A 15,000-nucleotide genomic window follows, 5' to 3' on the forward strand; every position below is an offset into this window, starting at 1 on the left:
ACACACACACACACACACACACACACACACACACACACACACACACACATACGGGCGTGTGGCACAGACCAGGCACAATGTGGGACACACCTCGGCACATGCGCACTTGGCTGGACAGACAGGCAGCAGGTTGTGTCTCTAAGGGCAGTCCCTCCGGATGTCCACGAGGAGAAGGGGCTGGCGTGGCTCAGGGCTGCCGACGGGAAGGAGGGAGGGCGCTTCCAGTCCCCCTCAGTATCTTGGTGCCAGTTGACTGGTCCCTGGAGGAAAACTTGCAGCCCAGTGGACCACAAGGTGTGGGGGCTGCTCCTGGGCGAGCCCAGCACCCCTTCACCACTCCTGGCAACATGCCAGATGCACTGGGCTTTCTGTACTTCCCACTGCAAGCAGTTTGAGTTGTGGCATCGAGTTGTCTACATGATTTGCTCTCAGAGTCTCCATGCCATCAGGAGGTAAATATAAAGAGTGTCTGTCTCAAACCCAATGGGAGTGTGCGTGTCTCCCAGGCTCTGTCCCTCTCGCAGGCCAGGACTCTGGCCAGAGGGTTGGGCAGAAACAAGAGGTAGGCCTCCACGTCGCTTGCACGGTGGCTGCAGGCATCCTCACTGCCCAGGTTCTTTGTGTAGGCAGAGGAACAGTTTAAATCTTCACATCTTCCTGCACGCTTAGCTGGGACAGAGTCTTCTTGATGCGCAGTGCTGTCAGGCGGGCAGCACCATTGGCATACCAGCACTCCCTCATCATCTTCCCCATCACTCGCAAGGCCTGTGAGAGACCCACAGTGAGAGACCGGCAATGAGAGACCCGCAGTGAGTGACCCGCAGAAGCCTTGGCCGCTGGCACTGACACATCTCCCGCTGTCTGCCTGTCCGTTAGGTCAGATCCACCCCCATGATGCTTTAAAGCTTTTTCCAGGCTTTCCCTTCCTTAAAGGGCAGAGGTGCAAGGGGAACACAGGCAGCATCGAGGCTGGCTCTTCCCATCTCGCCCTCAGCTAGACCCAAGCCCAAGCATTTTGGAAAATGCTTCTCTCTTATGCAATCACAAGCAACTGGTAGGCACTGGCTAAAACGTGAGTCCTCAATTGGGTTCCTAGGTGCAGAAACACCCCCTAGTGGCCAGGCTCTTTAAAGGTAGAGGCATGCTCTTCCTACATGGAAGGGCAAGGATGCTGGAAGAGGAAGCCCTCACGCTGAAGTTTTCAGAATCAGCAGAGCTGAGCTCTGTCCAGAGCTGGCCTGGGATGATGTGCTGGAATGATGCTCTCAGCACAATTGTGAGGCAAGCATGTAAACAGAGATGTGCCGAGTGACCCGACTGTGGGGTTCCCATAGCCTAACCTAGATGCCAAGTCAGCTCTGCAGGACTCTAGAGCCCCAGTCAGCCAGGATTATCGAACACTCTTCTCCTGTCGCTACCTCCCCATCCCATGCGCCTTCAGACCGGAATTCAAGTTCTCCCTCCTAACTCCAACCCCTCCACACCCTTTCCCCTACTCTTCTCCCTATACCCTTGCCTCCACAGCCTTCCTCCCCACTTCTCTTCCCCCCACCCCTGCACACTCTCCCCCCTCCACACTCTTCCCTTTCCACCCCTCTATCTGTAGTTTCTACAAAGGCCTCTGTCTCAGTCCCGCCTCTTTCTGGGACACCGGTCTCAACTCCATGGCTGCATCTCCCTAGCTGGTGGCTTCAGGAGCACTTCTCTAGTTGACAGGCCTGTTAGAGCCTCCCTGAAGATGGACACCAGGCTTGCCCAAGCCAAGGCCATTGGCGGGTTCCCCAGTTCTGCTTATTCTTGTCTGTCCACATGCCAAGGAACTCCCTTCTTCTAGGCTGTCACCGCCAAAGGGTTCGTCTGCACAGCGGCCAGAAGAGTGACCACAGTCAGAGGCAGCACTCTTCCCCCTTGAGTGCCTCCTGCCTGCTGCATAAGACTGACCTACAGCACGAGGCGGGTGTGGAACTTTCTAGCTGTAGTATTATGTTAATGATAAAAAAGTTTGACATTTTGGATTTACAGATAAAGGATTCAAAGTCAAACCTGGGAGTTGGCCCATTTAAAAAAATATCTGTTTCTTAGCACAGAAACTTTGCAGATGAAGAAGCCACAGATATCAAGCAAGCTCCTACCTCATAACTCTGCCACCAGTTGGGGACATTGGGCCGTAGCTTCTGGTCACAGACAACCTTTCGCATCTCCTCAATGGAAGGGTCAGAGGGCACTAAGTCGTAATACGGTAGCTGATACTCCTCATGGACCCCTAGGAGAGAAGAAAACCACCTAGTCAGTGGCAGAAGGAGAACGGACAGCCATGCTCTGAGCTGTGTGACCATTCCTCACTAAAATAAACCTGGTTCCTCTGGAAAAGGCGACTGATTCCAGGCACAGCATAAGGAACGCACAGGAGCACAGCCAAACACAACAGTCTGGGCATCTGGTTCTGGTGTACAGGAGGGAGGCTGGGGCAGGAGGATTGGGTTCAAGAGAGTTGTATAACCTTATCTCAAACAGAAACAAGGCAAAAACAAAACTTGGCAACTAGAGCCCCCAAAAGTCTCTATTCATTTGAAAAAAAAAAAAAGACCCCCAGGTCACTGGAGCATCTTTCAACTGCCCAACACTGATAAAATCTAAACAAGACTAAGAAATCTGAAAAGAACAGGGTTGGTTTTTTTTTCTATTTTTCTTTTATTATTTTATTTCGAGACAGGGTCTCTCTACATAGTCCTGGTTGTCCTGGAACTCTCTAAGTACATCAGGCTGGCCTTGAACTCGGGTCCTCTCGCCCCAAGCATGCTCCACCCTGCTGAGCAGGAGCTCACTGGTTCATAGCAATGTTAGGAAAAGAAAGTGCCATCCCTTTGCTGGGCACTGAGAGGGAGCTGTTATCCTGGCACCCTGAGTATCCGAGGGAGGGAGCGGCTCCTCTATTTCCTATTCCAAGCACACACTGTGGCAAGCAAACAGAGATATAGGTAAAGCTTTTTTTTTCCCCCTTTTTTGGCTTGAGACGGTTTCATTATGCCGTTTAGGCTGGCCTTGAACTCATGGTCCTCAGCCTCAGTCTTGATATGGGTGCCAGCCAACATACCCTGTGGTGAGGTCTTCCTTCACAAGAACCAAAGCAGCCAACTCAGTGAAGGTAAACGACTTTGAAGAAATGCTGGCGTGTTGGATTGTAGCCTCTAGTCATTCTGGATGAGTAAATGGTCACCCTGATTGTCTAGGCCAAGAAGGGGAGACTGATATTCTCTGTACTTTGCATTAGAAGCCCGAAAGACTAAAGTCAAGAAATATTTTTGCACCAAATGAACAAAAAAATCTCCAGCCCAGACATGACTCTGAACTGAAGGCTTACACTACCAATCCATAGGAAATGTCAGGAACAAGAGGCCATGTGGACCCCACAGGGCACACTCTGAAATGTAGTCTGGGAAACTACAGGACATTTGACTGGATTCTCTAATACAGGAAGGGAAGGAAAAAAAAAGTGCAGGGAAACTTATGACTGAAGAGCCTTGGGGGTGTGTCATGGACGGTGGCGTCTGGACTCTGACTTGAATGTGTGTGTGTGTGCTCAGACCCAAAGCCTTGGTCACCCTGGGCGAGCTAGCTCTCTACTACAGACTTATGTCATATCCCAGTGTCCTTTTGTTTTTGAGATAGGGTCTTGTTATATCTGCCCAAGTTGGCCTCAAGCTTTCAATCCTCCTGTCTCAGCCTCCTGGGTACTAGGACTGTAGGTCTCCTCTGCCTCCTGATGGTCTCACTAAGTTCCCTGGTGCCTTCTACTTGTAACATGCTTGCTTCAGCATCAGAGGATCCACTCTTAAAACTAACTGTAGTATTCTTAATTTACATTTTTTAGATTTATACATAAAAGAACTCATAATAAAATTAAGAAATCCAAAGCTGAGCAGAACAGGATCCGTCTTCACCCTGGTCCTTAGAGGCCTGAGGCAGGAGGACTGAGACTTTAGGTCAGTCTGGGGCGAGGTGGGAGCTGTGCTCTTCTCACTTTTACCCCCATCCAAAAAGAATAGCCTCTATCCCCTGCCACAGTGCACCAACAGGATCCACTGCCACAGTGGTGCACCAATGGGATCCACTGCCACAGTGGTGCACCAACGGGATCCACTGCCACAGTGCACCAATGGGATCCACTGCCACAGTGGTGCACCAACGGGATCCGCTGCCACACTGCACCAACGGGATCCATTGCTGCACTGTACTACTGAGCCATCTCTCCAGGGCTATGAGGTGAGATTTTTAAACAGAGAATCTGACTTGGCAATAACTATCTAAGGGGAAGCTGAGAGCTGAAGCTCACGTGTTGGCCTGTTAGCGTCTCAGCTCTGAGATCCTGCACAAATTATTTAACCTTTCTGTCATTTTCTTCATCGACAAAATGAGGACAATATGAGTATCCACCTTTGTGGATTTGCAGTGAAGATGCAAAGTGAGTACATGCAGCCGGGGAGCAGACAAGGTATAGTCATTGCACATCTAGCCCTAGCTTTCTGGATATCATGAGAAAGTAGACACACACTTATTCACAGTTTAAGTGTTGTATAGCAGGGCTGAAGAGACAGCTCGGTGGGTGAAGTGCCCTCTGTGTAAGCATGAGGGGCTGAGTTCAGAGCTCCAGCACTCATGGGAAAGCTGGGAACACATCTACAAGCCTAGTGTGGGGACCCCTAGCGGGTGCGCCTTAGCCACCCAGTCTGACTCATGGGTCACCTGGGACGCCCTGTCTCAAAAACATGAGGTGAGCCTCTGGCGTCCACATGTATACACATATGCACATACATTGCACACACAATTTGTAAAAAGACCTGTAGGCATACTGTTATTGTGCACTATGTAAAGGTTACCCCTGTGTTTGTTATTCAAATGCTGATTTCTCTGCCCTCATTTCTTGTTTCAATCTGGACACAGCACTGGAATGCTTATGTCTAGAATCTCCTGTCTCAAGGTTGTGTAAACAATGCTTACCATTTATTCTCTGCCTTGTCAATAAATGCTGACCATCTAGTGCCTGGGTAGAAGAGTAGGGTGGGACATCCACCAGCCAGGGGTAAGAGGGGAGGGGACAGAAAGAGAGGGAGACAGACAGACAAAGAAACAGGGACAGAGAGACAGAGACAAACAGACACAGGGAGATTCAGATTGGGGTCACAAGGAGAGGGCCTGAGAAGACACCATGAGAAGAAATATCTGAAGCAGAGAGAGCTAGACCAATGTTAAACTGCAAGTCTCATGGAGGAGGGGTTGGGAGGAGGCCAGGTCAGCATAGGAGGTTAACGTATGTCATCTAACTACCCATACTGAGGAGAAGCTTGAGATCAAACTTGGCTCCTCTGTGTGGAGACTGGGGACCGGCAAAGGTCAGGAGCTACGGCTGCCATAGTAACTTACTGCTTATGTTTATATTAAAACCAGTTCCTTTTACAAAGATCCTTGGCAATTTTCTCTGTAGAAAGAGATGCTGGTGCTTATACTATGTATACTAATATATATATATTTTATATTATATAATAGTAATATATACTATATGCACTCTAGCAGTACCACTGAGCTACACCCAGCTCCAGAATTTCCAGTCATCTTTACTTAGTCACACACAAGCATCTTCTCCATTATTTGGGTCTAACATCATGGACAGAAAAGGGCAGGAACAGAAAAAGGGGTCTCTCTGGAAAATCTACCAGCTATTTTTTTTTTAAAGATTTTTAAAATTTATTTTACGTATATGAGTACACTGTAGTTGTCTTCAGACACACCAGAAGAGGGCATTGGATCCCATTTCAGATGGTTGTGAGCCACCATGTGGTTGCTGGGAATTAAACTCAGGACCTCTGGAAGAGCAGTCAGTGCTCTTAACCACTGAGCTCTCTCCAACCCCTCTACCAGCTATTTTTAATTCAGCTACTTCCAGTTCCCTGGCAGCTTTCATCAGAGAGGAAAGGTCAGGGGGAGGCTGGGCGGGCTCTAGACCACTGTCGTCATCACATGGGAGAATATTTGGAGGCCATCATAAAACACTGACATAGCTGGGTAGTGGTGGCACACACTTTTGACTCAGCATTTGGGAGCAGAGGCCAGCTTGATCTACAGAGCAAGTTCCAAGACACCAGGGCCATTAAAAAGAGAAACCCGGACTCAAAACAAAACAAAACAATAAACAAACCAAAAAACCAATGAAATTGTCTCCTGCTAACCCTGCTATCGTCCCTCACCAGGCTCTTGCATGAACAAGCTACCAAAACTTTCAGGATTTGGTTTTTAATTATGAGAAAAAAAAAACATTTTAAGAAAGTCTTAAGCAGCCGGGCGGTGGTGGCGCACGCCTTTAATCCCAGCACTTGGGAGGCAGAGGCAGGCGGATTTCTGAGTTCGAGAGTTCGAGGCTAGCCTGGTCTACAGAGTGAGTTCCAGGACAGCCAGGGCTACACAGAGAAACCCTGTCTCGAAAAACCAAAAAAAAAAAAAAAAGAAAGTCTTAAGCACTCTTGCCACCAAGAAAGTTCTACTCTTAGTGCAAGGAGACAGCAGGGCTCCCAGAGAAGTGGCTAGGAGCACATGAGAACATGTCAGAGCACGTGAGAACATGTCAGAGCACCTGAGAACATGTCAGAGCACCTGAGAACATGTCAGAGCACGTGAAACATGTCGGAACATTTGAGAACACATCAGAAACAGCCTGCCTCTGACTCACGAGGTTCTGGCTTGTGTACATCCTGGTAATTCTCTTTCACTGTGAGTTAATAGTACAGTGCATGAGAGGAGAGAAGCAGGGAAGGAGGAAGGGATGCAGCAAAAAGAGAAGAGAAGACGGAGGGTCTAGTGACCCCCAGATAGGTCATCACAAAGAATAACCCTGTTCAGCATGTGGCTCCAGGGCTCAGGTATACAAGAGTCTTGCCTAGCATGGACAAAGCCCAAGTTCATTCCCAGCCCTAAGCAAACAAACACAATACCAAGCTGGCTTCTCAGCACAGCAGCCTCCAGGACACTGGCACCAAACATCCCACAGGCTGTGGAGAAGGGGGAACTAGCACCATGGGGTAACCCATAATGTTGGAAGCCAGAGGGGGAACAGAAGCTACCTCCAGAATTGCATCTTCGAGCAATCTCCCAATAAACAAGCCCAAGGGCATAGATATCGGCACACTTGAAGGAGTCAAAGTGCTTCATGTTGATGGTTTCGTCCAGCACTTCAGGAGCCATGTATCTGGAACAGAAGCGAAAGAGTTACGCAGAGAACATGAGGACAGTTCCCTTTGTCAGAGAGCTGATGCAGAGTCTTGGGGAGCAGAAGCAAGCCTTGTCTTCTACTGCATGGCCTTTCTGGACTGAAATCTACACACTTCAACTCAGATGACCTTTTGGAGCCTGTCTGGATTTCTCAGCACAGGCTGTTGTGAGACCACACAGTGACAGTGACAGTGACAGCAGGATGCTGCTGGAGCCTTCGCTTTACTGAGGGGACACAGTGACGAGGTGAGCTTAAATTTCAGACTCAATTTCTTTTGTAATCTTAACCTGACTTCAGACAGGTGAAAACAACGTTAGAGGTGATGGGAATCACACTTAATGACTGAGCAGCAATCCTGTGTAATCCTAGGATGTAAGAGGCCGACCTACACCCTGGAGCCTGGGTAGATGCAATCTCAGTTCCAAAGGACAAACCGCAGCAGCATGATTAGTGCACTACATCGAGCTCACAGACCCTCTTCCACCCACCTCCATCCTATGACGTCAGCTGAGTAGGTCCTTCACTTTTCAGGCCACATCCTTCCAGGCCACACCCCTTCCAGGTACCCCAGTTCCAGCCTAGATTAGCTCTGCTCTAGGATGGCAAACCTGGTCTGTAAACTCCGACAGAAAAGGGGCTCACTCTGCAAGCCCACCCTCCACACTGCAGCACTGTCCCTGCCCCACCCAGGTCTGGTGTCTACACTTCCCAACCCTGCTTCATAATGTTTTGAGCAGGAGTTTCTCTGTGTAGCCCTGGCTGTCCTGGACCGTGGTGCGTACCACCACAACCAGCTTCTTCAATTACTATTACTATTATTATTGTTTTGGTTTTCCAAGAAAGCGCTTTTCTATGTAGCTCTGGCTAGCCTGGAATTCACTTTATAGATCAGGCTGGACTCAAAATATACAGAGATCCACCTGCCTCTACTCCCCAAGTGCTGGGATTATTAAAGTTGTGCAACACCACCACCCGGCTCTTTTTTAAAAATAGTTATCTTCGCTGGGCGGTGGTGGCGCATGCCTTTGATCCCAGCACTTGGGAGGCAGAGGCAGGCGGATTTCTGAGTTCGAGGCCAGCCTGGTCTACAGAGTGAGTTCCAGGACAGCCAGGACTACACAGAGAAACCCTGTCTCGAAACCACCTCCCCCCCAAAAAAATAGTTATCTTCATTATTTTTATTAGTATTGGGGTGCCCGTGTGTGCGTGTGGCGTGTACGTGTGCGCATGCATGTGGGTGTGGGTGTGCATGTGTCTAAGGGAGCTAGTAGAGGACTTTGGATCTCCCAGAGCTAGAATTAGAGGTGGTTGCTTGTGAGCCATTCAATTTGGTGTGAGTGCTGGGAACCAACTTTGAGTCCTTTGCTAGAGCAGTGTATGCTCTTAGCCACTGAGTCAGAACAGTAATCCTCACCCCATCTTAAAGACAGGGTCTCACTATGTATTCCTGGCTGGCCTAGAACTCACAGAGATCTACCCACCTCTGCCTCCTAAGTGCTAGGACTATAAGGTGTGCATTACCAAGCCAGATCTTCTACTCCAAATTCTTTCTTCACTGCCTGCCTCCAGGGCCACCCTTCTATGGAGCTAAGCTCTTGGCTCTGGTGCTTGGTGGACACTGCTGTGAAGTGTTCTAGTGTGAGGAACAAAACAACATTTGCCATTCAAGGACAAGGAGATATCTCCTCCTGTGTATGCCCATTTCTTCCTGTGTGTACCTGTGACCTATGCATGGGACAGACAGGCAAGGTGGCAAGCGAGGGCTGGGGCCTAGGAACTTCTTACCGTTTGGTTCCCACCCTCTGATTTGGAGCAATGTCTATGGTGTCAGTGACTGCATCATGACGGACAGCCAGGCCCAGGTCTGCAATGGCACACATACCGTTCTTCTTCACCAGAATGTTCTTTGACTTTAAGTCTCTATGAGCAATTCCAGGCTTCCCTGGGAAACACAAAAACCCAGGCATGTTCAAGGCAGATGTGTGCACAGGAATATGAATTCTGAGGCTCTGGGCTCAACCCTGCCTCTGCATCCCTCCAGCCAGTAACCCCAAGAGCAGCTCAGCCTTCTCTCTAAACAACTAGAGTAAGAGTTCGCTCTTCATGGGAGCATGGAGAGGATAAAGCGTTCTCAGAACTAGCAGCCTCTCAACGACATGGTTACTGACTCACATCAAAGCACCGCCACCATTCATTCACCAGCCCTGATGAGCCGGATGGACACATGAGCACATGGAGCTGCCACCAGCCCAGCAGTCACGTGGTCAGGGCTGCTGCCAGGTGATCACACCTGGATCTAGAGGAAACAGTACAACTGAGCACAGAGCCCGGGTCCCCATCCAGGATGCGGAAGGGACAGCTGGGCACTGCATCTTGCCACCAAGGGCTGTACAAGGCAGTGTCCAACCTCGGCGTGAAATGGTTACACTCTTGCTCCTGGTGTGCTGGTCCCTCTTCTTAGTTTCATTCTTTCTTGCTGTCCCTTAAGAAACATTCATGCCACACATCGACAGCTGCCAAGCTGCCATCTATAGCTCTCCCTAGGGGAGGGCTAATGACAGCCAGTGAGGAAACCCAGTTACGTTCTGTTCTTGCTCAAACACAGTCAGGAGCTCTGTTCTCACATGAAACGACCATTCCCATAGTGTGCCCCCAACTGCCTCAGTGAGGAGGACCACACACCTGCTCCCTGGCTGAGTTCGCTACTCACCTTGAGTGCCCACAATCTCCATATGCAGGTGTGCCAAACCACTGGCTGCAGACAGGGCTAGCTTAATCATCCCCTCAATGGTCACTGTGTAGCGGTTCAGATAATCAAAGAGTGAGCCATGCTCGTGATAGTCAGAGACAAGCCACAGCTGGGTCCAGGTGCCATTATCTGCAGAGAACACAGACAAGGTCTGCACAAAAGGAACACTATGCAACAAAGACGAAGGTAGGTGATGCACACAGTGCCAGGTTCAGGCAGACCTGGATTTACACTTCCTGCCTCTACCCCTCTGGCTGCCCCCTGACTCCACTTCCCCACATCGACCTGCAGGGAGGACGGGGAGCATGCTCTCTGAGGCTCGTTCCTTATCCAAGTGTGTATGGTGGTTTGAACAAGATGCTCCCCCACAACTGTCTTGGGCATTTGGCTACTGCACCCCCAGTTGGTGGTTCTTTGGGAAGCCTAGACGTAGGGCCTTGCTAAAGAAAATATGTCACTGGAGCAGGCTTTGGGGTTTTAAAGGCCAGAAGCCATCTTTCTGCTTGTAGTTCAAGATCTGAGCTCTCAGCTCCTGGCTCTGCTTCACCATCACAGACTGTAACCACCTGGACCACGAGCACAAAGCAAACCTCTCTGGAAGCCGCTTCGGTAGCGGTGTCTTTAGTAGTAGTCGTAGTTATGTGTCATTGCCATTACTACTGTTATTTTGTTTTTGTTTTTAAAGATTTCTTTACTTTATGTATGAATGTTCTATCTGCATGTATACCTACATGCCAGAAGAGGGCATCGGATCCCATTGCAGATGGTCGTGAGCCACCATGTGGTTGCTGGGAACTGAACTCAGGACCTCTGGAAGAATAGCCAGTGTTCTTAACCACTGAACCATCTCTTCAGTCCTGTTTTTGTTTTTTGTTTGTTTGTTTGTTTGTTTTTGAGACAGGGTTTCTCTGTGTAGACCTGGCTGTCCTGGAACTCACTCTGTAGACAAGGCTGGCCTTGAACTCTTGAGATCCACCTGCCTCTGCCTCCCAAGTGCTGGGATTAAAGGTGTGTGCCACTTGGTCATGGTGTTTTATCACAGCAACAAGCAAGTGACCCAGCCAGCGAGGACAATTCTCCACAGCACGCCACTTTACTGCCAAATCTGGACTGTGTGGTAGCCGGGAAAGAATGTGTACTGAGGGAAAGCACCAGGTTCAGTTTTGTTACCGCCCTGACAGGAAGCTCACAGTGCTCTCCCCATCACTGCCCAGGAGGAGAGCCTGCTCTCACCTGCTCTGCTCCCTCAATTATAACCCAGCACAGTACCCGACGCACTGGAAATGTCTCCTTCCAGTTGGTGGCTGTCCTCAGGCCAAGGGCCATGATGAGAACAGAAAGACCCCATGTGTGCGTCCCTGTTCCAGAGCCGAGAATGCTCTGCCACGCGCGAGCAGCCCACTCTGAGCACTTCCACAAAGGCTATCCTGCCCTTCAGGAAAGCAATGGGAGGCAGGAAGTGTGCTGATCTCTCTCTTTCACTCAGGGAGGCAAGAAGGAGGATGGGTGAGGAAAAAGTGATCAAATCAGGCTGTGCTTGCTGCTGTTGCTAGGAAGATTAGAAACTGGCTTGAATGCTCCCAAATTCTAAGCTGGTGCTAATCCCAGGGCCTCACACTGGCTATATCATGGTAACACAGCAAGAACAAAGGGGTGGGGTTCCCTCCTTCCCTGGCCTGGAAATGTCTGAACCCTGGTACCTCTGACCCAGCGAGGACCACATTCTAACTGGCGGCCCCGCAGGACTCTGAGGATGAGCCCAGCTGGCAGCCCCACAGCATCTGTGGACACTAGCCTCCTGTCACTGTGTCACAGGGGAGGTGTGTCACAACTGCCAGACACTTCTAAAACACAACCCAGTGCCCTCATGATTCCTGTGTTCTAGGGGTACCAGCTACCAGGTGTCTGCCCTCCTTTTCCTAGGGTCTCTGTAGGTAGAGACCCTGGCCCACAGTGACCAAGAGATGCAGTAATACTAAATTAATAAACAGCTTTCTAATTACTACTGTGTCTTTGGCATCAACTATGGTCCCTTCAGGCTTCAGCTGGTCGAATGTTTACTGTGCAAGCACTAGGCCCTGAGTTTGGATTCCCAGTGCTCATATAAACATCAGGCAGAACACGTGTTCCTGTAACACCAGCACTGGACTAGAGGGAGAGTCAGAAGGATCACAGGATTCGCTGGTAGCTAGGCCAGCCAATCAGTGAGCTCTGTGTTCTGTGAGAGACTCTACCTCAAAACATAGGGGAGAAAATAAAACAGGAGAACAGAGACATTGACTGCTGGTCTCCATATGCATGTGTGCATGCACACATACGCACACGCACACACACAGGGGCATGAGTACACACAAAAGCCCAGCATAAGCTGGTCTCTGCCTACCTCTCCCCTGCTTCTCCCATGTGACTGAAAGGCTGAGACAGAAAGACTGTACATCTGAGGCCAGGCTGTCCTGTATAGTGAGACTCTGTCTCATAATACCCTTCATAACAAAGAAGGAAGAAAAGAGGGGAGAGGAGGAGAGGGGATAGAGGAGGGGGAAGATCGGCAGCAGTAACTTGGGGGGCTCTAGGTATAAAAGAGGCCGAAAAAAAAAAAAAAGCCAGGCGGTGGTGGCGCACGCCTTTAATCCCAGCACTTGGGAGGCAGAGGCAGGCAGATGTCTGAGTTTGAGGCCAGCCTGGTCTACAGAGTGAGTTCCAGGACAGCCAGGGCTACACAGAGAAACCCTGTCTCCCCCAAAAACACACGGGGGGGGGGAGAAAAACAAAACAAAAAGGCCAAAACCAGTCTCACAGCTACGAGGTGACACTGAGGCCAGCGTGCAGAATGCTTGTGTTGTGTTTGTTGTAGAACGTGCATGTGTCTCTGCCACCATTCCTGCCCAGACACAATTCCTTATTGTAGCAGTTTTCAAAACAAACACATGGGAGTCCCAGTGGGTCCACGCTGGGTGCAGATCTGAGGGCAAGTCAAGGAAGAAAGGAAGAAGAGCCCATGAAGGGTGCGGGGCCTTCTTAGCTATGCAATAACCTAGGTTCTCGTGTGGACTTCTTGACATAAAACGTTCCACGTTTAAAGTGGGTTTGGAACTATGATCTTATTCAGACCTCCTGTGTGCAGCAGAGGAGCCAGGCCTCTCTAGTGCCCCCGAGTGGTCACCAACTTTGGGAGACTCTGTACCTTTATTGTCAGCGGCAATAAATCCAAGGATGTTCTCATGGCGCAGCATGACGGTCTGGTAGATCTCTGCTTCCCGGAACCAAGACCGTTCTTCACGAGAAGAGAAGATTTTCACAGCCACATCACCACCCCTCCAGCGGCCACGCCATACTTCCCCAAACCGGCCCTTGCCGATAATTTCTTGTAAAACAATGGTTCGGGCCACTGTGCGCTGGACAAAAAGGGGTAACCCTGTGGGCCAAAGAATAGAGAAAAATCTGACACTGCGATTCTGCTAAACTCTGGGCCTGCCACAGTACACCCCCAGAAAGGCCCTCTACAAGGTGTCTCTCACTCTGCCTGGTCCAACAGCAACAGCAAGGCTGGAGCGACACTAGGTGGTTTACCAGCAGGCTAAGCACAAGTCAGCACAGAAAAACACATGCTAGCTGCCTTCACTAGGACTTCCCCTCCAGGCTATACGGATGAAAGATCTGCATGTAAATCTTTGACTAGATTTACCAACTCACTGATGTCTGCTTTATTCTGACGGTAACAGGAGGAACATGAGCAGGCTCCTGAGGCAGGCCCTGCCTTTCTGCTCACTAGCCACTAGAGGGCAATGCTGTGTGGCCAACAAAGCAGACCCATGATCTAAGCACAAAGGGTACCAAGCTCTGCAGAGAACTCTAGTCACAGAAGGCTCCAATGTAGACTGGGGACTACCCACACTAATTCATGACTCAGTTTACTGTCTCAAAGGGCTCATCAGTTCTTCTTTTGACTCATCTGGTGTCTATCTCCCTCTCCATCCAATCCCCCTTACCATCATGACTGACTTCCACTCTCTCCCACTGGACCACATAACAGCTGTTAGTAACCCTGGGTTTGCTGGATTTACTGTGTGCTTAATATGCATGTGGCTCACTGCTAAGGGTTTTACAGAAATTCCACCCTTCCCCAAAAGCTTATGCCCTGTCCCACTCTGCCCGAAAGACTCCCACCTGGTCTCTGACCTTATCTCAGCCTGCTCTTGCCTGGTGCACCCACATATAGCCCTGCTTCACCCACCCTTCCTAGTAGGACACTGGCAAGTGAGTGGACCCGTCTTCCACACCACTGCCAACACTGCGTCCAAAGGGAAGAAGGACCAGTCATCTGTCCACATAAGAATGTTCAGTTCCACAATGACCTGTGAGATAAAGTGTGGTCCCAGAGTCTTTGACGCCTGGCCAGCCTGCCTCTGCCCCCCAGGCACACCAAGCCAGTCTCCGTTTGAGTTTTTAAACAAATCATGAACCTTCACGGCTTTCTGTTCTTTGCATTCAAAGGCTGTCTTGTGGCCTGGAACACTCCCTGTTGCTTACCTCACTGACAACCTCAACCTGTTCTTCAAGACTCCTCTATGTGTGCATGCTGTACAACAATTCCGACCACCATGCCAGCTCATCTGAGCACAGGCCAGCTTCTTCCTAGTCTTTGTTTCTAGGGGATGTTTGGTATTCATTTGTTAAGAAGGCCCAGAGTTACATACATAACATGAACTGAATGTTTTTAAAGACAACATTATTTAAAAACTCAATACCTAGGACAGAGAGATGGCTCAGTGATTAGGACCACACACTGGACCAGGCACTGCGGTGCACATGGTTAATCACAGTGCTCAGGAAGCAAAGGCAGGTGGATTTCTATGAGTTTGAGGCTAACCTAGTCTACATAGTAAGTTCCAGGCCAGCCAAGGTTACCAAGTGAGACCTGGACAAAAAAAGCCAGCCAGCCAGCCAGCCAGCTCAACTGCTCTCCCAGAAGATCCAAGTTCAGTTCCCA

At 49.8% G+C, this 15,000-nt stretch overlaps 1 protein-coding gene across 1 annotated transcript in view; it reads right to left on the minus strand.

Moving 5' to 3' along the window:
• The window catches only part of Acvr1b (activin A receptor type 1B), a 38,043-nt gene that overhangs the window by 581 nt on the left and 22,462 nt on the right, over positions 1-15,000 (minus strand). Inside the window, exons 4-9 of the mRNA XM_028782208.1 lie at positions 13,195-13,425; positions 9,972-10,139; positions 9,047-9,203; positions 7,113-7,237; positions 2,133-2,263; positions 1-765 (exon numbers count right to left, since the gene is read on the minus strand). The exon at positions 1-765 is cut by the window's left edge and continues 581 nt beyond it. Coding sequence (XP_028638041.1) covers positions 640-765; positions 2,133-2,263; positions 7,113-7,237; positions 9,047-9,203; positions 9,972-10,139; positions 13,195-13,425 — 938 coding nt within the window. The 3' untranslated portion in view covers positions 1-639. The remainder of the gene's footprint in view (positions 766-2,132; positions 2,264-7,112; positions 7,238-9,046; positions 9,204-9,971; positions 10,140-13,194; positions 13,426-15,000) is intronic.

Source organism: Grammomys surdaster, unplaced genomic scaffold, assembly GCF_004785775.1.
Source record: "Grammomys surdaster isolate TR1022 unplaced genomic scaffold, NIH_TR_1.0 724, whole genome shotgun sequence".
Taxonomy (NCBI): Eukaryota; Metazoa; Chordata; class Mammalia; order Rodentia; family Muridae; genus Grammomys; species Grammomys surdaster.